Genomic DNA, 23988 nt, shown 5'->3' with positions numbered 1-23988 from the left:
GCTGGCACAGCTTCTCAGCATTACAAATTCTGGGTCCCTTTTTATTTTCTACACTATCTGGCCTGGATGCCAACTCAAGCTACTGGGACGCCATACTGGAGAAGCATTTAGGTAGCACTACTACTTGATCTGTTGGATTCCCACTCCCTCCTAGTTACTTGCAACATAGACTTCTTTCCCATTGTGAGCTCCCAGTATAGCCCCTCTCCAGCCCTGGATGTTCTGCTTCAATTCATAAAGCCACCCTGGCTCCTGGTGCTATAACAATTTCCATTTCTGCCCCAAAGATGTTTACACTGAGCTGCAGACTGCACAGTACTGAACCTGCAATTGCTTCCTTCACCTTTCCTAAAATTTTTTTTGTACCGGGAATCAAACTCATGGCCTTGCCTTGTGCTTGCCAGGCAGGTGCTATGCTGCAAAGCCATACATCCAGCCACTTTCCTAGAACTTTTATGGTTCCTGGAACATAGCTGCCCTTCTCAATTTGCACATTCCCCTAAAGCAGGAATTCTTGGTCAGGGAGCCCATGAATATGCTTCAGAAAATCTATAGATCCCTAAAATTATACCTAAAATTGTATGTATGTGTATGGGTATAAAAATACAGCATGCACCAAAAATGTATACACACTTCAGAAAAAGAAAAATAGTATGATGTTTTTTCAACAGATGGTGTTATCCTCATATGGAGGACCCTAGAGGATGTCATATATCTCAGAAAACCTACTACACCGCTTGGTGGCCCTTAGAGAAGAAACTGAAAATGTATGTGCTGCAATCTCAATGACCAAGGTTACCCAAGTAGCACTGTGCCATATTAATAAATGTCTGGATGCTAACGGCCACCACTTTGAGCACCTCTTGTAATTGTAGAACCCAAAAGTAACTTGTATTAATCTTATGATAACTCAATAAATTTAGTATTAAAATATTTATAGAAGTTTTTCTTTTCCTGAAGTATATATACATTTGTTGGCATACTCTGTATTTGGGGGTAGGTTTACAGTTTTGTTGGTTTTTTTTGTCTTTTTGAGACACATTCTCGTTATGCAGTTCAGGTTGGCCTTGAGCTCACTTTGTAGCCCAGGCTGGTCTTGAACTTGCAATGATTCTTCTGCTTCAGCCTCCCAAGTGCTGGGATTACAGGCATGTACCACCATGCTCAGCAGGTTTACAGTTTTTATCCCAAAATGTCTCTCATTGAGACAATGTAGGCAGACATTGGTAACAAATCTGTCCTATAATGTACCTGAACACAGGGAAAATCAAAGCACATGACTGTAAAATCTTGTTATACCTGCCTTAATCAAATTCACAGCATGGTTCTAATTTCAGACTCAGTATCTCAGAGAGAAAAGGCTAGACCAGTAGATTGTGAATCTGCAACTACTACCATGATTCCATTCCCTTACTGAAAAGGGCTGACCCCACGACACAGTAGATTGCCAGCTGGAGACTCACCTATCTCCATTTCTATGAAAGCTGCTTCATCTGGTAGAGCACGAGGAATCACTCCAGGATCACTAAAACTGGTCCTCAACAGTGTGGCCATGGAGAAAAGGAAGAGCACAGCAGCAAACACAGGGATGGCAGGAGACAGCTGAACAGCCAGGTAGCGACACCTGCAAAAAGCAAGTAATTCATCATTTAATTATACCAATGGGGGTGAACCTATGGAACATGTGTAGTTTTTCTTTCAAGACAAAAGATGTTGGGGCTGGGGATTTAGCTCAGCGGCAAAAGCGCCTGCCTGTTTGGTTCCCGGTACCGGAGAAAAAACCAAAAAAAAAAAAAAAGACAAAAGATGTTAATGTATGAGTTGTTTTCTCTAAATTAAAACCTCAGTATTTGGGTTTAATTGCAGTGTTGGCACTTTGTGATAAATAAGTGGGTTTGGGATTGCAGTGTGGGCATTCGACTTTAAAAGGTTCACCATCACTGAATTATATCTACCCTGTATTGATCTCCAACTGTTACAAGTATCTCAGTCTGGTTCTACAATGAAACCAGCAGTACCTCAAGAACAGGAACCATGCTACTTACCTCTCTTCAATTACCCCAAACATCTAACACATGGTGTTGTACATTGCATAAGTTCAACAAATGACTGATTCCACCTATAATATATAAAGACAGTCTCAAGGGACCTCCCTTATTCCCCCAGGCTTCCTATCAGCCTGCTGGAAGTCACATTTCCTCCGCTTCAGAAAAGGTTTACATCTGCTATGCTAAGGACCAGGAAGCAACTGAGCCTGGATTGACAAGCACCACAGGTTGATTTCACTCTCGGACTGACCAAGGCTTTTCATACCTACTCACCTAGGATTAGGGCTGAGCCTGACGAAGACAGAGGAAAACAATAAAAAGAGGATCAATCAGGAAGCAGGCTCACAGTGTCAGACACAGGGTATTTCCACATGCTTCAAGACCAATGAGAAACCTTAGAACTGCTGAATGACTCTCCAACATCCATTCTTCTCCTCTCTTCAATTAGCTCAACTAGGAGGTGACTCACAATCATCAGCAAGGGACTAAGAAAACTGTATCCTTAGCCAGGTGTAGTGGTGCATGCCTGTCATCCCAGCACTCAGGAGGCAGAGGTAGGAGGATGGCCACAAGTTCGAAGCTACATATTGAGTTCAAAGCCAGCCTGGAAGGGCCAGGGATATAGCTCAGTGGCACAGCACCTGCCTGGCAAGCACAAGGTCCTGAATTCAATTCCCAGTACGAAAAAAAAAAAAAAGCCAGCCTGAATTATATAGTGAGTCTCAAAGAAAATAAACAAATAAAATTACATCCCATTTGTAGCCCTTCCCAATATCACATTCACTCCCCTCTTTCCTCATAGTGTACCACTTCCTCTCTGTATATCCCAACTGTACTTATCTTTCAGATCCTGGCAACAACACTATTATCTCTGTAACTATAATTTACACAATGTTCACCATATGCCAGGTATTGTATTAAGCTCGTTAAATGAATTTTCTCATCCGATTTTCACACTAAATTTATGAGGCAGCGTCCCTTACACCAATTTGATAGATGAACAGTCTAGGGCTTAGAGAAGTCTTACCTTCTTCAAAAGACCTATGCCAAACTACACTAATCTCCCCCTTCTCTATTGCCAGAGCCATGTATTATTTTCCAGCTTTTCTTAGTAGGTTGACTACATCTCCCTCAAATAGACTTTGTAAGAAAAAGAAACTAGTGTTATTGGACCAGGAACTACTCAGTTTAAATTATGGCTACCAGCTCCTAGTTGGTTGACTTACTTAACTTCAGTCTCCGTATGTGTAAAATAAGAATAATATGTACTTTGTGGGGTATTTGTGTGAATAAAATGCACTAATATAAAGTGATTAGAACAGCATTTGACACACAGTAAATGCTAAATAAATGTCAGCTATTAATATGATCATGATTCCATATTTCCCAGACCTTAATACAAGTAAAAGAAGCTATCAAAAAATACCTGTTGATCTGAGCTGAATGTCAAACCAAGTGAGTGGGGATGGAGATTTATCACTGGCCTATTTTTATTCTCCTCTGCCCCAGTCACATTTCTCCTTCAAAATGAGAATCTTCACTGGAGGCAGATTATAATAAGTAGATGAGCAAGGAGAACAGGGAGAGCGGAGAAAGTAAGCTACGGAAAAAGCTTGCCTCATCAACACAGGGAGTAAGCTAGTTGCAGCCCATTCAGGCAAAACATTTAACCCCAGGTTGTACTTTCACTGCAGTTTTGGAACAACCCCTGTGAGAGCCTCTCCTCACTCACACACAGAACTGCGGGGGGTGCAAGCAATTGTTATATTAAGCTAAGAGCTCTGCGATGAAGGTGAACTCATGTGCTGAACCCAAAAGAGGATTTTCATGGCTTACTGTTTGCTTGCTTGTTTCTAATATATTTTTGGCCTTAACTTGCTTTCTAATTAACTCCCTTCTCCTAAAAGCCAAGGATAGGGGAAAAAATAAGAACTGAAGGATCGGTAATTAAGGTTCATGCATACCACTAGCTTACGGATTACCTTCCTTTCTGCTGTGCCCCTTCATGTGAACACATAATCAAAAAGTAAATGCAGAAATGAATACCACTGCTACTTACCAGGGACCCTAAGGACACAGGAAAAGCATGAGGCTTTGTTTCATGAACAAGCCAAGTGAAATCATCACACTAACAGAAAACAATCATCTTCCTAGTCATTGGCTATCCCTAAAATCACTCTTGAAACAAAGAAGTAATGTCTCTAGGACTCAAACTGGCCTGACTATACAGTCTCCAATCAAAAGCCTTAAAAATATCAGAGCTATGGGATTAGCCACCAAAGTGAGTTTATTTCTTTTCACCAAAGCTTAAAGACACATTGTGAGGAGAACCACCACCAAAAAAATCAAATTAATGCTGCTCCCCCTCCCCACACAGAAGGACCTGAACCTAACGAAGTCCAGTTCCAGGACTTGCTTGCAAACCAGACAATGGACAACTTAGATTTGAATTATGCTACACCATCAAGGATAAAGGTCTCTGTAATCTCCGCACAGACTATCTCCTGCACCTGCTAAAACAATCCACTCTGTATGTCAACAAGTACACAACAGGCCCATTGTATTGTTCTCTAGAGATGAGGCTACTGGCAGCCAGTTGTCTCTAGTGAGTGGGTGTGGTTGGGAGGGCAGATGTGGGACCAGCAGGCCTTTCTACTCCAAGAGGAAATTTCAAGAGCCAGCAGCTAAGACTACTGTGAACTACAATCGATAGTATCTGTAGTTTAAAGTTATTAAAAATTACCTCCCTAGCATACAGCTTGGGGCATGTGGCTATAGTTCTAGCTACCCCAGAGATTGAGGCAGGAGAATCACTTGAGCCCAGGAATTTGGGGCTGGCTTACACAACATATCAAGATCTCATCTCAAAAAATAAAAAATAAAAATACTCCTCGAAGGTGGGGGCATGGAGGTATGCCGATCAAAGGACACAAAATTTCAGTAAAGAATAAATCAAGAAATTTACTGCACATCATAGGGACTATAGTTAACAACAATGCATTGTATACTTGAAAATTGCTGAGAGATTTTACATGTTCTCACCACAAAAAAGATAAATATGTGAGATAACACATATGCTAAATAGCACAATATCTACATATATCAAAGTATCATTTTATCTATCATAAATATAATTTGTATTTGTCAATTTAAAAATAATTTAAACCCCTCCCAGGTTAGTCCCATAATTACAGTAAGGTGGACATCTGTCTCTGACAGGAATAAGATATGTGTAGATTTGGTGGGAATTCCCAAAAGTCAGGGTGCCCTCAAATATCACTAATTTATCTTAGAGAAAGACTGGGATTTGTCATCCATGAACATAAGCTAATTGTTCTGAAACACCCTAGTACTTGCCATCTATATCATTCCTCACAAGAATGATATCCATACACTTCTGGAAACAACTCCCCTTTGTCTTCCAAGTACCAAGAGGCCTTCCTCCTTCCAGGGGCTTACAAGTCCCTGGAATTTTATAAATGCAACCACGTTCCTACTAAGTCTGCACTTCTGCCACCTGAAGAGACATCTCATTTTAAGCTATCCCTCTGTCACCTTCTTGACTGGCCTTAGGTCTCCACAGCTGGGCAAGAGGACAGAGTTCTCACATGGGTCCCTATAGGCCACATGGTGGTACTAATATCAGTAACCAGCAGTGCCAGGCTGGGCTTGTACATCATGTCTCACACTCTGTCCCAGAATGCTAGTTCATTCGAGGGATGATGATAATGATACAGACTTTGATTTACCTAAAGGAAAAACTCAACAGCGATTCATAAATGGTGCTGGTGTGAGACCCAACTCCATGGCAGGACCATGCCTCACAGACTGGCAGTTTGTATTGGTGATCTATACAGTTCTGTGCTTCTAATTCTCCCTAATAGCTTTCTTGCTATGTTTTTTATGTTTTATTTTTCCTTTTATCATTGCAATCAATGAGCCAACAAGTATTTATTAGTCTAACAAATGAAGAACAAGAGAAATAGGAGTTAATTTTGTTGGTGAAAACATAACTAACATGAAGCAGGTAAAGAATAAGGTAAGACCAATACCCAACTGTTAGGATGGTGATTCAGAGTCTCAGGACTGTAAGTGGTCAGAAAACAGTTTTCTTGGGAAGCTGGTGGCTTCTTGCAACCACTGCAAAAGCAGTTGCAAAGGACAGCTTTAAAGAAGAGCTGTGCTTGAAACAGCAGGAACGGTCCAAGGATCAGAGCCCATGGTCCCCTTTGATCTGACACGATAGGAATAAGCCTATACTATAAGTACCCTCTCATATGGATGGCTACCTTCTTACTACCTACCTGCCATACACTGAGTGTTTGTATTCCCAAAAAATACATGTTAAAATCTCAATCCCCAGCCAGGCGTGGTGCTGCATGCCTGTAATCCCAGCACTCAGGAGGCTGAGGCAGGAGACTCCACAAGTTCAAAGCCAGCCTGGGCTACAAACTGAGTTCAAGGCCAGCCTGAACTACATATCAAAACCCTGTCTCAAGAAAAGAAAGAAAGAGAGGGAGAGAGGGAGAGAAGAAAGGAGGGAAGAAGGGAAGGGAAGGGAAGGGAAGGGAAGGGAAGGGAAGGGAAAGGAAGGGAAAGGGAGTGGAGGGGAAGGAAGGGGAGGGAAGGGAGGGAAGGGAAGGGAAGGGATGGGATCTTACTCCCCAGTGATAGTATTTGGGGTGGGGCCTTTGATAATTATATCACTTAAGGCTCCACTATCATGAATGGGACTAGTGTCCTTTATAAAAGAGATCCTGGATAGTCCCTTTGCCTTTTCTGGGATGTAAGAACACCTCCAGAAGATAGCCATCTATGAACTAGAAAGCAATCCCTCACCAGACACTGAATCTGCCAGTGCTTTGATCTAGGACTCTGCAGCTCCAGAAATGTGACAAATTTCCACTATTTACAAAGCATGCAGTCTATGGTAGTTTGTGTAACAGCCCAAAATAAACTAAGACTCTACCCCTAGAACACAATAAACATGTAGAACCACCCATAAGACAGTTTCAAGGTTCTTCTGATGATACTCAGAGACTACTGGGAAGGAGAAGGTTTCCTTTAACACTAAAAACATAATTTAAAATCATCCAACAGATACACTGCTCTGTAAAGGCCATAGGAAAATGCACAACCTTCTTTTGTGCTAGTAGCAATGGAGAAAATTAACTGAACAAGGGCATTTTCACTTCTGGGTGACAAGCCATACTCTAACAGAGGAGATTCAAAGTTTGTAACCAAACAAATCTACTCAGTGGTTGCCAAATGTCAGTTATAATAACAAATTTCAGTTATAGTATGCCCCTGCTTAAGAACTCAGAACTGTTCCCTGATGCCAGCTATATTAAACCCCAAACACCACAAGCCAGTATTCCAAGACCTACCATTAATTGGCCTTATCTAATCATCATTAAAAGGCTCCTGTCTTCTCATTTCTCCATTCCAGAAACATCCCACTAATTACCCTGAATTAGCTAGCTTCTTGCTCCTGCAAGATGCATACGGTGCCTCCTCTGTTCTCAAACACAATACCAGCTCTAGCATCTCTGAGGAGCAAGATTTAGGAGATCTTTTTGCTCCCTCAATAAACATATCAACTGATGTCAGCATGTTGGGGGACATCTCTGTTCTTTATGCTTGCCTTTGCTAAAATAGAGCAACACTATACTCAATTAGTAAGACTCATTCTCAAAAGATGGGAGATTGACAGTGTGAAACTCCTTACTACAAAAGGTAATAGAGGTTGAAAATATACATAGGATATCTGAATGTCAAAACTATAAAGAATTAGCCGGGCGTGGTGGTGCACGCCTGTAATCCCAGCACTCAGGAGGCTGAGGCAGGAGAATTACTTCGAGTTTGAGACCAGCCTGGATTACAAAGCGAGTTCAAGGTGAGCGTGAATGACATAGTGAAGCCTTGTCTCAAAAAAAGACAAAAATAAAAATCAATCAAACAAAAAAACTATAAAGAATTGTTCAAGGAAAGTAACTGGCTCAGGACACATAACCCAACCCTTCTTCAGGGAACGTGCTTTATTAGGAATTAAGTTTAGCTAAATTCTGTAAGAGACTGATATCAAAGAAGCCACTATATCTTTCTAAAAATATCATTTGGTTGGCCAAGTCATAGACAGAATCCTAGGCCTGATAAAGCATAAAACTGACCTCTGCAGAGTAATTTTCCAAAGAATGTTATTATGATTAGACATCATGATAAAGTTACCTTTTCTTCCTCCCAATCTCAGCTAAGGATACTCTTTGGGAACCAGGACCTTGTCATTATAGGCACTAGTATTTTATTATGTCAAAGTTTGGCTTTGGTCTACTTAGTCCTGCGTTTCCTCAAACCTGAAAACTATGTATTGTCTGATCTACTTTTTCTATTGTATTTCCAAGGACAAGATGCCCCTTTCATCAGGATCATCCACAGAGTAACAAGGTGGGAAGCACACATTGCTCAATTTTTGTCCAAGCCACTCTTATCCTGGCAACAGGGTCAAGAAGTGATCACAGAGGTGATGATCCCTCACTGATTCACAAAGTTCCTTACATTGTAAGTTCTCATTTAGAGATGGGCCACCTTACTCTTGCTACCAGAATGCCATGCCACAGTGCTGTCACTTTTCCACAAGATGCCTTCATTTTCCAGGAGCGTGAGCTTGGGAGACCTAAATAACCTATGTAATACATACACTAGCTAGCAAAAACCCATAATATGCTGGTCCTTCTAGCATTTGGCACTATGCACAGCTTTAGTAACTTGAATGTCTTCAGAACTCCACAGCCAAAAGGCAATCACAAAATGAAAAGTAGTGTCCTATAGAGACACTAGCTGGCCAAATGATCTTGAAATAAACTCACTTCTATGGGCCTGCTTTCCTTATCCACAGAAAGATGGAGTCTCCAAAGCCCTGTCCAATTCTACCATCCTATGAGTCCATGAATCAAACTATTAAATTTTAAATGCTGAGGGGAGAGGTGTGGTAGAGTACTTGCCTAGCATTCACAAGGCCCTGGGTTCCATCCCCAATGCACAAAAAAATTTTTAAGTGCACCTAGAATGTAGTCATTCAATATTATTGACCACATACCCTATATAAAGCTGGGTAGAGGGCACTGCAGGGGCAACACAAAAATAAAAGATAATCTCTGACCCTGAAAGAGCCTTCTCTAGCTGTGAGGGACAAGTGATAAGAGTAACCACCATAAAATTCAGAAATGTAAGAGATGCTACATGATTCTTTCTTACAATGAGTAGAATGTACAATTAAAAGAACTTGAAAGAGGAATAGATGGACTAGAAGAGGGACAATTACCAAGCAGTGCTACAAAGCTTTTCTTGGTTCATCTAATTCAATGACTCCTCTGACAATATATTACATCAAAAGCACCTAAAGATGGGTATAGTGGCACTTGCCTGTAATCTCAGCACCCTAAGAGGCTGACGCAGAAAGACTGCAAGTTCAAGTCTAACCTCGGCAACTTAATGAGACCCTGTCTCAAAATAAAACATGAAAAAAAAGGATGGGGGATGTAGCTCAGTGTGAAGGCCTAGGTTCAATCTCTGGAACTGCCAAAAAGAAAAAAAAAAGCACCTATGGGGTCAAGTCTGATAGAAACTGGTGTGACAGTACTTTCATACAATTTCTTCCATATACAGTACAGTAAAAGCATAAACACTGATCATTAGCAACTAACTGCTTCTATTTCAGCAGTCAAGTCATGCCATTCTTGCCAGAAGAAAAGCCTTCTAGGAAGCCAAATCCAGAAGACAGTGCACTTAGTCCTTTCCCTGAGCACTAAGCTTTATTAGGAGGTTTTCTGACCAAATATCACAATAGTCTTTCAGTAGCTGGACACCTCAAAGGTTGTACCATTCTACTATAGTGCCCTAACACTCTAGCCTAAACTACGATGGCTACGTGTTCACCACACAAACTGGATAGGATTGAAGCAGAAAAAATTGAAAATGGTCCCTGTGCTCAAAGCTGAAACCAGCATACACAATCACATTTCCTAAATACCTTACCCTCAGAATTAATTAGAAAATCCTTTTTCTTTAAGCATTATACAATTTTCACTCTGCTTCTGAATTTAAACACATCTCCCACGAATACAATTACATCTAAATACACTACCTACTGGTAATCTATACTCACCATTTGTGAGTATTTGAATGGTCCAGACAGATAGAATTATACAGAATTTCAGATTCTTAGAGTTGCAAATGGTTTAGTGATTATGTAGCTCTGTGACAGCAGCCCTGAGGGATGGCCACCCAGCTTTTGCCAGAAACACTTCTAACAATTCAGAGCTCACTAGCTCCTGAGTTATGTTTTGTGTTTAGCTCCTTTATGTTTTGTGTTCAACCTACTGTCTATTCACTAAAAATTATAGACCTCTCCTTTGAGAAATCAAGACTCACAAAGGCAAAATCTAAAAATACAAGGCTTTTCATTGGCACTACCAACATTACATGTGTTTCATTAAGCATACCCACATGCCTGCCCAGACTTCTCAAGCCATCTGGCTGACCCAGAGCTGTGCCACAGGCATACGTAAATCAACTCACACTGGTTCCTAAACACCTGCTTCAAGCAGGACTCTGTCACTAAAACACAGATCCAGACGTGTCTCAAGATTTGGACTACCTAAGCCAGGCATGGTGGCATATGTCTGTAATCCCAGCACTCATAAGGCTGAGGCAAGACAACTGCTGCAAGTTCAAGGCCAGCTTGGGCTACATAGTGAGTTTAAGGCCAGCCTGGACAACACAGTAAGATCCTGTCTCACAAAACTGAAAAACAAGAACCAGACGTGGTAGTGCACGCCTGTAACCCCAGCACTCTGGGGGCTGAGGCAGGAGGATCGCTATGAATTCAAGGCTAGCCTGGGCTATATAAGTGAGTTCAACATCAGCCTGAACTGCATAGTGAGACCCTGTCTCAAAAAGAAAAAAAAGAGTTGCACTATCTTCCCACAAGGCAAAAATGCAGCAGCCGAAAGATTTGGAGTCTATATTCTTGGACAATTTTACTCTACCTGCTTGAAGGCAGGAGGCTAGATCAGCTAATTTACTGATGTCTCATTAGGTTCTAATACTAACAGTGGAGCCCATGTTCTGCCCCTCAAGCCCTACCCTCCACTATCAAGCCCTACCCTCCACTGTCTGGCTGACAGTAAATTATAGACTCCAAAGAAAAAGGCCAACCAGAAAGATTTAATTCCTCAGAGTCATGCTGCTATGCCTTATACAGCCTGTTACTGGCTAGGCATAAGGCAGCTACCAGCTATCCATGTGTCTGTGTCTGTATAGGACAGAGAAGGGGAGAAGGGAGGGAGGGCAAGAGGGAGAGAAGGGGAGAGAGGGAGAAAAGCAGAGAAAAAAGTGTTTATCACCAAATCCTTTTTGGTCAGATTTATACTTCCCCATTCCACTCCTCAACTAATCTATTTACTTCCTTCTCTTCTTCCTCTCCCAGCCCTACCTTCAAAATATTTACTTGTTCACACAAACAGCTGTACCTAAAGGTAGTTTCGCAAACAACCTCACCTTTGGTAGCTACAGGCAAAACATAAGAAATAAGTGGGAGCAGGGAGTCATCTCAGAAAAAAACTCAACCTGGGGTGTTCCGTGGCACAGTGCCTGCCTGGCAAGTGCAAGGTCCTGAGTTCAATTCCTGGTACAACAAAAAAAAAACCCAACCTGACTCTATCAAATAGTAGCTTGACTAATTGTTTCATCCCATGGGAAGTTTTCTTCAGAGGCCTTCAGGGGCCTAAGTGGAACAGACCCAAGTCACAGTCTCTTACTGACTCCCAGATACAAAAAGGGCCAAATAGCAATAACTTCAAATTCCCAATTCCAAGTTGCCCCGGCCAGTCAAACCAGAGGTTTCCTGGGTCCAAAGCTACCAACTCACTGACAGCCTGGAAACAGATGTCATCTCTGTCATGAATGATTCCAATCATAAAAATTTAACAACAGAGGTAGGGGAAATAAAAAAAGTGAAAGACAGCATAGCAGTAGAGGGCTGGGGATGTGGCTCAGTGGTCGAGCTCTTGCCTTGCATGCACAAAATCCTGGTTTTAATCCCCAGCACCACACAAAAAGAGAGAATGACAGTAGAGCTCAGTTTTGCCCTTCCAACAAGAAGGCAGGAATAAAATAAAGCAAACTTGGGCAGAAGGGTGAGGAAAAGGGAAAGAAACTGTATTGTGTTACACATATGCCTGCCTGACCACACATGCTCAGATATACCACACACAATTACATGGTGCATACACACGAGTACACATACACTCAGTCATGAAATTCATCTGGAAAAGCAGCTAAGAAGCCTTCAGCAACCTGCTCAACTTCACCAAATACTTTACAAAGTCAGCAATAATAGCAGCAGCAATAGCAAAAAGACCTTTAACAAAGAACTCCTCTGACCTTACTTAGCCAGTCCTGTTACAAAGTGCACACCCCTCTTTCCCCTGCTGTTACTCAAGCCAGCTGCAACCATCAAAAAGTCTGGCAAAGCAGCCTGAAAATCACTCTGGATGCACTGGGAAAGCCTAGAGCCCTTACAATACAAAAAAATGAGCCCCAAGGGACTGGAGTCCATTTTAATTACCCATAAAGCGAGGCCAAAGAGCCCCCTCCTGCCTCCTCTGGCCATGCCCCAGCATGAAAGCTCCATTTCCAGGTCACCAGTGTGAACCAAGGCAGGATCACATCAGGCGTGGCTCTCAGTCTACACATATACCTCTTACAGTAAGGCCTCCTATAGTAATCCCAAAACAATTAGCACTGTTCCCATCCCTAGAGTGTAGAGCGCTCTCAGCACACCCAGTAGTCATGCCACAGTGCCCTAGAATCCAACTGGCCACCTCCCTAGAGCAATGACCTACACAGAGTTCCAATAGTGGCTCCAGTACTAGATATTACATCACAGAAAAAATAACTTCAAGGTTCACATTAGGCATACATAAAATGGAAAGTTGTTTACACTGAACGACTTTGAGGGAAAGAAAGAGCAACTCACTATTAAAAGGCACCTATGTGCTGTGCCCCAGCTCATGTGTTGTACAGCTGAGGGTAGAAAGAATCTTCATGTTCCCAATTCACTTGGCTTTTCAACTTAACAGCCAGCAGGGAGCTTGAGCTTAAGAATACAGGACCCGGAATAACAGACTGAGTATTGTTGAGAGGTACCCCTAGACTTGGGAGGGGTACAGAGGAGTCAGTTTGTCACTAAGCTCCTGTCATTGGAAAGGGGAGGTGAGTAATTAAAACAAACTCCCTTGTTTCCCAAGTTTGTTGGAGGTAATCCTAAATCACTGTTACAAAATTGGTATCAAAATCTTGGTCTTCATAGGAAGCACATACTCTGCTGTAACCATGAAACAATGAACTCAGTTGATATTATCTATAGACATTGTTCAAGAGGACAGTAAAAGTCATCCAAAGACTGGCCACAAATTCCCCAAGAAAGAAGGTTCTTTTCCCTGATCCAAAGTAACCCATAATCAGACAACTCTATTCGTAATCAGAAAACTTACTCAAAGGCAAAGAAGAGTGTACATGTCCCCAAGATGAGGAAGAGAGTCAAATAGAAGATGCCCTTTTGCCGGGCCATCATGACGCGGCCATCGCAGCAGAAGGTGTTCCTGCCTGGGAGTTTTTCCCATTTCCGTGTTACCTTCTTCCTCACCACCATCACAGACATGATTGGAATTCCTGGTCCAAAATGGGCTTTGTGATTACAAGAAAGAAGAAACAGAGGCTGAGCCCAGCTTCAAAATCACGTTGCCTGCTATTGCCGCTGCTGGGTCAAACATCATCAAAAGTCCAATTTCTAGTCCTAAGAGAAAGCACAAAAAGGAAAAAAAATGAGACAAGATGCAGTTCAAACCTCCTTTGCCAGAGCCAGAAAGATGAACACTGCTTGAAGGAGTGGAGACGGGGCAGTGGGAGTTTATTTCCAGTCTGTTTGTCTTCTAAAAGAAGAAATAAATTTTGTGCTTCCAAACTAATACTGATGATTTGATCATCATGGAACCTTGAACCTAGAAGGGATTTTAGAGTGACTATTCTAATTATTTTATTTGTCAATGAGTAAACTGAGGAGCAGAGAGAGAAAATAACTTCTCCAGGGTCACCGAGAAGCAAAGCTGACACAAGAAAACACGCCAGCTGACTTTCAGTCCGGGGCACCTTCCCCTATACCACAACATTCTCTAATCTTCATTAAGAGGGCTCTAAAAATAATAGTGGAGTTTCTGTCGTTAAGGAGCTGTTCCCTTCCCTCCGCTGCTTCTTCACCTTCAATCAGCCACTCGAACACGAATCATACCAAGAAACAAGTCACCCTCTGGGGTTAGGAGGTCTGGGCATGATATATGTACCGGCATCGTACTTACACACATTTTCCCCAATCAAACCGTCTCTAACTTCCTGAGTCTAGGAAATGAAACAACCTTAGCTGGTCTAGCCCAACATTTGTGGGAATCTTAGTGAAACCACATTGGGTACCTGGAGGTGAAAGGCTCGCTTAAGCAGGAGACATTCTGGAAGGGTTGGTGAGAGATAATGGTGGGGGGGAGCAGCAGCTAAGTCACAAGGGTGCTTTCTGGGACATTTTATAAGCACCACCTCGACTGGGCATCCTGAATTCCCAGGCCTATGCTTGCTCAGCCACTGCTGTCTTTCTCCTCCCAGGTGTGGGGCTGTGGCCTCTATTTACCGACAGCACATGCCCCAGGCGGAAGCTAGCAGCCTGATTGACTGCGAGAAAAACACCCAAGTGCAGATCATTCCCTTGCGGGAAAGAGCAAAGGTCCAACGGGGGACTTTGAGCAGAGCCCAGAAACGAGAAGGTATAAGGCTTGGGGAAGGGGAGGGAGCACCAGAGGTGCAGAGAACACTTCCTTTGTGTAAAACTAACCTGGAAAACAACCTCCTCCTCAAACCAGCCCAGCGGGAGAAGAGAGACCAGGAAGGGGAACCCGGCCTGGGAAAACAAAGATCACAATCTGTCCAGCGGCGGCGACCGGTCCGCCGGCCAGATGCCCGAGGCCTGAGTCCCGCGCCGGGCCGCGGCTGCGGCCTCGGGAGACCGCCCTGCCTCCGCCACGCCGCGGACCACCGCCCCAGGCAGGTCGGGACGCGCGCCACATCCACACGCACACGCACCCACACGCTCGTACACGCTCACACACGCCCCGCCACGTGTAGTCACCCCGGGCCTTGGGGCTCAGCAGCTGGCGAGTTGAGAAGGGCGGTGCCAACGTCCCCGAGTCCCCGCGCGGCTGAGGGGAGGCAGCCCACCACGCAGCCGAGCCCGAGACCCCCGCCCCCACCCCTTGTTACCTGAATTAGGGAGACCGAACTCGGCCCGCTACGGAAGGCAGGAAATCGACGGTCCCAGGAGACAACGTCGGCCGCCAAAGGAGGCAGCGACTTCTCCCAGCTGGGAGGCTGCCTCCTCCTGACAAGGGGCCCCAACACTCCGGGCCCTAAACCAGCTGTGGCAAACGCCCACCGCTGGCCGAATGGAACGCTCCTCACGTCACCAGGTCGCTCCAGTAGTTGCTCGCCCTCTATTGGCTAAGCAGCCCCAGTGCCTCCACCCTTACCGCCCCTACCCCGAACTGTCATTGGCTACTCCAAACGCCAGTCGACGATGCCTCCGCCCTCTCCCCCACCCATCTCCTTGCTACTTGCCCACCTGCCAAGCCGCTGCCTTCCTCTCTTTGGGTCTGAGCGCTAGTATGTAAAGTGTTGCCTTTTATTAATATAGCTAGGCAAAGAAGGGGCGAAAAGCAATGCCTGTGGAATAGGGAGGGATGGGAACCAGCCTCCCCCCACATACTGTACACACATGGTGAGATGCTGAAGCAGCACTAGTTCACAGATCCGGATGCTTACCCAGAACTAGGTCCGCCCCGGGCCTCTCCAATCCTAGTTATATTAAAATCAACCATACCTCAGGCTTTTACTCTTTATCGGCATAAGGACAAGTCCGCTGCCTCCGAAGTCCCATTCAGTAATAACAGACCCCAACTCTGTCCCAGTCACCCTAGCCTGCATCTCTAAGACTTTAAGTATAAAACAAACATAATAAAGGAAATTGAAAAGGATAATTGTCCCCAAGAACACAGTCTCATGTTGCAGCATCAAAAACAAGACATCGACATTAAGGGAGTCAGAGAAACTCCATAAATTCTTCCAGATAGACAGCGAAATAAAGATTGCCAAAAATGTTCTACTAGATTTGAAAAGCTTACAGCAATTAAAGGGAGATCCTCGGCAGAATTTCTGTCCAACAACTAGACTGATTTTTTCCTTCTGCCACCCTTCTCTGGAGTTACTGCCACCATGAGCCGCTGCTACCAACTCTAGTGAGGCACATCGTTTTGGAGTCTGCAGTTGGAGTCCAGAAAACAGTCAAGAACCACAGTGCCATATCACAGGGTGAAGGCGCTAAGTCTGCTTCCACCAGAGTGGCTCTTGCCCTCCAAATGTAAAAGGAAATACAAGAAAAGACTGAAGATGGCCTCTCCTTACCTGTCACACTATTGGGAGAGAGTACCTACATTACCAGTCTAGGTTTTCCTGAGCTTGATAAAAGTTTGTTTAAGGTGAAGGTATTTGGGAATAGTACAGAAAAGACTGCCAAAGCTCTTTTTGAGGATATCTTTTGTTAGTTTTAATGAAGGACCACATACATGATCAAGAACTATTTCTCCTCTACAGTGTTTGGGTCCCACACAATATATAACCAAAAAACTGAAAAAAAAAAAACTGTATTTGACAGTGTCATGGCACCTTTCAAGCAAAACTCTGAAAGAATGTAAAGCTCAGGAGACAATTCTCTTACAAGAGAGATGTGTTAGAATTAATGTGTAGAGAAAAGCATGTCTTTATAAACCATCTGTTGTTACTGAGCACTCCTGGTGATTATAAACATTGGTGTATTCCTTATGAAGCATGTGATCAGTAATGTTGCCTTCAGATCCATCCCCCATTGAATTCTGGAGGGCACTGGTATTGCACACATTTGGTATGGAACACAGAGGAACTTCCCTTAGCCCCATCAGCTCTCTGGATTCCCAAGCTTGTGTATATCAGATGCCCTTAGAAATAGCATGATCAGCCCAGCTGCCATCCTTCTGACTGGGGAGCCATCAAAAATAAGCCTCCACAGTACCCAAACATACTTTGTCCATAGCTCAGGTGCAGGTGAAGCCTGGGAAGTCCCGCAATTGCTGCGTCACAGCAAAGCATTCCTGAGCCCTGCCCCTCCCTGCTCTGGGTGGGGCACATTCCCTCTAGGATTAAGTGGCTATGTAAATCAGTCTTATTTTACTACAATTTGTTATTAATTGTGTCACTACTTAAAGAAAATTAAAGAAATTTTATATAGACGAACATTCTGTAGCTCTTCCTTCGGTATAATTACATCATTTTATGTAGACCTTAAAGTCTTAATAGACGCACAGAACTGAATTGTGACTAGAAATTGAGATTTTTCTCTTTTCTTTGTTTCTTTTCAATTTTTTTTGACAGGGCCTCACTATGTAGAGCAGGCTGGCCTCCAACTCATGCCAATCCTCCTGCCTCAGCCTCCTGAGTGCTGGGGTTACAGGTGTGCACCACACCCAGCTCTTTTCTCTTTTCAACAAACTTCCCACTGTATGCCCCCAAATCAGTATGCATGTGTGTGTGTCTGAGTGTGTGTGTGCATGTGTGTGTTTTGTTTTGTTTGTTGTTCTGAGAATTGAACCCGGGGCCTTCACACTGAGCTACATTCTCAACTCTTTTTTTATTTTTTATTTTGACACAGGGTCTCACTAAGTCACTAAGTTGCTCAGGCTGGGCTGGAACTTGTGATCCTCCTGTCTCAGCCTCCCAGAGTGCTGAGATTATAGGCATGTACCACCATACCCAATAGTGTTGGCTTTTTTTGAAGGGTAGTTATAGTGATGTGATAAGCACTAGAAAGACCTCTAGAATCAAGGTATAGCCTTCCATTTTATAAGATAGCTCCTGGGGTAGTGGCATACATTCTGGTGTGCTTGTTTAAAAATTATCTCCATATTTATGGTGTGTGTGTGTGTGTGTGTGTTTGTGCGCGTTTAGGTATAAGGTGCTACTGAAGGGCCCTGCATCCTGAGTACCACCACTGGGTTGGAACTTACCTATTAGTATTGCTCCAGAGATCATGCAGCTCCACAGCCAACAACAGACAAAAAATCAGCTCCCACTCTGTATCTGAGCTTATCTCTTTATCACAACTCTTCCATGTACCCCGTTCCCCTTCCCACTCCACCTACCTGACTTTCACTCCTTTCCCTACTTTTCAGCTATAAGTATATATCTATAGAATGAATTGATGAGTAAAAGAACTTAAAACCACAGAATTCCAGACTCATACGTGGCCAGCTAGAATTCTTAAGCAACAACTGTTTCTCTGAGGCCAGGGTTGCTGTTGCTGACACAGGTAAGATGGTATGTAGCGCAGAAAGACCAAAAGTCCTATAACCAGGCAGACCGAGGTCTGAATCCTGGCTCTGCTACTTAATACCTCATGTAACCTTTAAGAAGAAATTTATTCTTTCTGTGCCTATTTTCTCATCTGTAAAATAGAGCTAATATAGACAGCCCACCGTATTGACGAACTATGGATTGAAAATATTCGAGGAAAAAATTACGCCTGTACTGGACATATATAGAATTTTTTCTTGCCATCATTCCCCAAACAATATAACTATCTACATAGCATTTACATTGTATTTGGAATTGTAAATCATCTAGAGATTATTTAAAGTATATGGAAAGATGTGCATAGGTAATATTCAAATGCTATGCCATTTTATATAAAGGACTTGAGCATTCCATGGCCTGCTGTATCCAAGGCGGTCCTGGATCCAATCTCCTGCAGATATTGAGGGACAATTATATCTACTTCATAGAGTTATAAGGGAGATTAGAGATAATATGGGCTAAATGTCTGCCAAGTAGGAGAGACACAATCAATGCCAAATGTTACAATAGCAACATCTCTCTCCTTCAGCCACACTGCTGACTGGGAATAGAGAGGTCAGAATGAGACCCATTCTTCACTTTGTGGCACCCACATCATGCATGTATAACTGTGTTTTCCATACCATCTAAATCCATCCCTGAATTTAATCCTTGTCTGACTGGCTGCTTGGTTTCCCCGTCCCCTCACCTCACCCCCTGACTGGGAAAATCTTGGGCAGTAACCTTGTTCTAAGTAAAAGTTCTTTTGCACTATCTTCTCCGGTGAACCTTCAACATTGCTGTCACATTATCTGTTTCAACATATGAGAGATAAATAGAACTGCTTTTATGAAGCACCTCCTGTGTTCACAGCACCACGTTAGGGTTGCTGGCGCCTCTGTGGACTAAGCAGCACATTTAAGACATCCTAGGTTGAAAGTCCAGCATATGAAAAGCCAATAAAGTGCCTAGAGTGGTAGGAAAAGTGTTCATCACAATACAACTGCCCCTCTGCTTCAGGTGTCAGAACGCAAGACCCCATTTCTGCCTCCAATGCCTGGTTGCTCCTACTGCTTCCCAATTTGATTGCATCTCTAGACTGTGGATTTCTGACTTTATCTCTAATGGTTTTAGGTGTTACCCTTGAACCTTCAACACTAGCCCTAAAACCACATCTCATTAAATAAAAATAGCACCAATAGATGACACCATTGCTTGAGGACCTCCTCTGAGTCAGGAACTGTGCTAGGTGCTTTTTATAGGTAGGGTTCCCAGGTTATAGTCTAAACTTGATGTCCAAGTGAGAGCATCTGATACTGACTTGGCACATCCGTAGTCTCTGACTCAGCCCAGCCCTCTCATTCCAGAAGCTGACCTCAAAACATCCTGTAGCCCAAAAATATAAACCAGTTTATCAGTCAATCATCAAGTATGTATTGAGCACCCACAGTTTGCTCCACCCATACTAAGCACTATGGGAAATACCAAAGAAGTATATGACTTGACCTTAGCCTCTCAGGAATTTTACACAGTCTAAGGGAGAAAAGAGTAGCACCTTTGCAGTCATTAAAGATAAATACAAAACTGTTTGGAGTCAAATTCTCAAGTGCACATGACAGAGTCTGCAACCTCTTAAGGAGAGCTAATATCAAAAGGTTATACCCTCTTAGGCTACAGATGCAATGCTTGCCTAGCATGCATGAGGCCCTAGGTTTGATCCCAACACTGCAAAGGAAAACAATAGTTTTAAATACTGTTGGTACCGTCTTAAATACTGTTGGTAGAGAAGTAAATTTGTTTTTAAAAATTTATTAGCAGGTCTATTTGGCTATAACCCTAAATATTTTTATTTCATAACCATTGACCCAACAATCATCTAGAAATATTAGCACAAATGTTCAAATGTATATGCTCAAAGATGGTCACTATTTCATTGTTTGCAATTCCAAAAATCAATAAGCAGTAAGTCCATTACCTATTGCACATCCATATTATGGAATGCTAAGTTTTGCACGCTTGAATTTGGTAATCAGAATGACTGATCTGAAAACAATTTGCAATATAAGAACCATTGTTGAACTCCTACCATCTTGTATGGTGAAGCTCTGCATCATTTCCAATGTTTTTTTTAATTTTTTAACTTATTTATTTAATTTTACTTGTTACTGTCTTTGACCAATCTTATATTCTTAGGTCTAGTGGACTGAGCAACTTTGTTGAAGATAACAGTATATAATACAACAACCATTGTAAATTTATATCATTTTGTTTTGAGGTCATGTATTATTTGTGTTGTTTTTGTGTTGTTGTGATTTTGTCTTCATTGCTGTTTTGTCAGTTTTTTAATTCTTAAAATAAAAAAATAAAAAAAAAATAATGAGATACCCAGCTAATCAGGAGGCTGAGGCAGGAGGATCACAAGTTCAAACCCATCCTACACAAGTTAGCAAGACCCTACTTTAAAAATAATAATGGCAGTGCACACCAGTAATCCCAGCATTCTGCAAGGCTGAGACAGGAGGATCATATGTTCAAGCCCAGCTTGGGCAACTTAGTAACTTAGTGAGACTCTGCCTCAAAAGAAAAAAATGAGTCAGGGTATAGCTCAGTTCAAAGGCCCTGTGTTCAATCTGCAGAACTGCAAAATAATAATGATGATGATTCCAGTAATGTGATAACATACATACAGAAAAGAGCAGATCATCACTTTTCTGTACATGTATATATTTCAGTAAGAATTTTACATTAAATTTTTCTTAAAAAGTTGAATATCTGTGTGCTAACATGCAATTATCCCCAACACAAACTATGTTTAAAAAGTATCTAAATATTTATAAAATCCAACTGTACTAAAATAAAAACCCAGTTCTCTGTGTATGTATGATTTTTATATATGTTAATTTTAACAGTCTGGAAGGGTATTTACCAAAAAGGGTTACCTCTCGAGAATAGAGGTAGAGAAGAAAACCTCTATTTTAGTTTATATGCCTTTTTTTACTACTGGGAATTGAACCCAGGATCCTCATACTGAGCTAAAGACCCAGTCCTTTTTTTTATTTTTTTATTTTTAATTGGATCAAGTTAACAAGTTTTAAGGACAGAATTTATTCTAAGCAATAAATAAAATGAAAAAAAGCTGGGATGTAGCAGAGATATGGTAATGAAGGCATAAATTTCGTCTACCTAGCAAATAAAGAAGGCAATTAGTGATTTTAAAAATATATCAAACTGTCCCAAAGTGCCGTTTTCCAATAATGAAGGCAGCTAGAACATAGAATGATATAGAGCAATTGATAGAGGTTGTGGCATTGGAACTATAATGAAAATGTAATCAGGGCAAATCTTTAGCTTAATACTTTAAAATGTTTTTATAATCATAGTGATGTAAACACTATTTTTATTGGTTCCCAAATTTTGGAATCCAACCTAGAGAATAATCACAGGAAATTTAATTATAATTATAAAGTATAAGGTAAACGTTACAAATGTAAAAGCAGAGCTTGTAGAAGTCATAAAATAGATGAGGGGGAAGGATGTATACAGACACAAATATATTAATTTTAGAAAGTATGGAATCCAAAGATACTATATCTAGATGAACAAGAAATACAGACTTATGTGTTTTATGTAAAGGCACAAAGATAACCAAAAAGACATACAAAGAAAAAGATGCACATTAGAATGGATGTCTGCGAGAAGGAAAGCTAAACAGAAGAAGTAAAAGTAGTGATGAATTAGGGGGAAGACAGAGAGTGCTGTCGTGTAAGGGAGCAGGAGGGGAAGCTGATAGATGATATCTAGAGCTGGTAAACCAAAGAAGGAGTCAGACAGAATGGATTATTGCAATATTCCTCTTAATTTCTTTCTTCCTTCCACCCGTGCTCATCTTTCCATCTATTGTTATCACAGCAGAGAGATTCTTTTCAAACTTAACTCAGACTTTGTCATCCATGCTTGGCCAATGGCTTTCTGTCTCTCAGAACAAAAGCTATTAGCTGGGCAATATGGTGCACACCTATGATCCTAGCACTCAGGAGGGTGAGGCAGGAGGATGACAAGTTCAAGGCCAATCTGAACTACATGGTGAGATCCTATCTGGGAAAAAAAGCTAAAGTCATTACAATGGCTCACTAAGCCCTACAATCATCTGCCTCAGCATCCCCAACCCCTGCATCTTTTGCTTATTCTGAACCAGCCCCATAGCTTCTTGCTGTTCTTTAAACAAACTAGACAGTTCCCACCGTGGGGTCTTGCTAAGCATTATTCCTTCTGCCTAGAATTGTCTATTTTTCAAAGAGGTTTTCCCTGGTTATCCTGTTTGAAATTGCAAACCCTTGATCAAGAACTCCCTATCTTCTGTTCCAGCTTTATTTTTCCCCATAGAATTTACTGTATTTTAATGTACTATATATTTCAATTCTTTATCTTTTTTATTGTTGCTCTTCCCTGATAGAATGTAAACTCAATAAGAGCAGGGTTTTTCCTATTTGGTTTACCACTCTATTCCCAGTGCTTAAAACAATGACTGCCACATAGTAGCTACTTCTTGTGAACTAAACTGTATCCTCCCAAAATCTATATGTTGAAGTTCCAGTCCCCATACCTCAGAATGTAACTGTATTTGGAGACATCTTTACTGTGATGATTAAACTAAGATGAGGCCACTGAGGTGAATCCATGGTCCAATATAACTGCTGTCCTTGGAAAATGATGAGGAGACACCAAGAATGCACCACACAGACAGACAGCCATATGAAGAGGCAGCATGAAAGCAGCTATCTGCAAGCCAAGAAGAGAGGCCTGAAATGGGTATTTCCCTGATTGCCCTCAGAGGAAATCACTCTGTTGGCACCTTAATCTTAGACCTTCAGGCTCTAGGACTATAAGAAAATATATTTCTGCTATTGATGCCACCTAGTCTGTGGTATTTTGTTATGACAGTCTTATCAAACAAACAGTGCTTGATAAGTATTTTGTTTAAATGAATGGATAGGTCTTCCAACTCACAGCTCACTCCCTGCCTCGTAGGCCCCTGGAGGGAGGGCCTCTGGTGCACAGGGAGCCACGGGCGGGGAGCGCTGGTCTTCTGAATGGCAGCTCACTCTCTGCCTTGTAGGCCAGCAGAGGGAGGGCCTCTGGCGCAAGGGGAGCCACAGGCGGGGAGCACCTGTCTTCTGGCTGGCTCACTTCCTGCCTCATACGCCCCTGGAGGGAGGACCCCCGGCGCATGGGGAGCCACAGGCAGGGAGCACCAGGCTTCCAACCAGCAGCTCACTCCCTGCCTTGTAGGCCCCTGGAGGGAGGGCCTCCAGGCGCACAGGGAGCCACAGGCAGGGAGCGCCTGTCTTCCGGCTGGCTCACTTCCTGTCTCGTAGGCCCCTGGAGGGAGGACCCCCGGCGCACGGGGAGCCATGGGCGG

The 23988-nt window shown here is 42.6% G+C and overlaps 1 protein-coding gene across 2 annotated transcripts in view; it reads right to left on the bottom strand.

Annotated features, from left to right (window-relative positions):
• The window catches only part of Zdhhc9 (zinc finger, DHHC-type containing 9), a 34193-nt gene extending 18569 nt beyond the window's left edge, over positions 1-15624 (bottom strand). Inside the window, exons 1-4 of one of the 2 annotated variants that reach the window (XM_013523089.1) lie at positions 15414-15624; positions 14989-15054; positions 13604-13905; positions 1464-1624 (exon numbers count right to left, since the gene is read on the bottom strand). In XM_013523089.1, the coding sequence (XP_013378543.1) occupies positions 1464-1624; positions 13604-13770 (328 nt within the window). In that variant the 5' untranslated portion in view covers positions 13771-13905; positions 14989-15054; positions 15414-15624. The remainder of the gene's footprint in view (positions 1-1463; positions 1625-13603; positions 13906-14988; positions 15055-15413) is intronic. The other variant, XM_005401256.2, reaches the window with a different exon arrangement.
• Positions 15625-23988: the final 8364 nt, after the last annotated feature.

This window comes from Chinchilla lanigera, unplaced genomic scaffold (genome assembly GCF_000276665.1).
Source record: "Chinchilla lanigera isolate Chin_1 unplaced genomic scaffold, ChiLan1.0 scaffold00072, whole genome shotgun sequence".
NCBI classification, from domain to species: Eukaryota; Metazoa; Chordata; class Mammalia; order Rodentia; family Chinchillidae; genus Chinchilla; species Chinchilla lanigera.
This window is presented reverse-complemented; position numbering and strand designations above follow the sequence as displayed.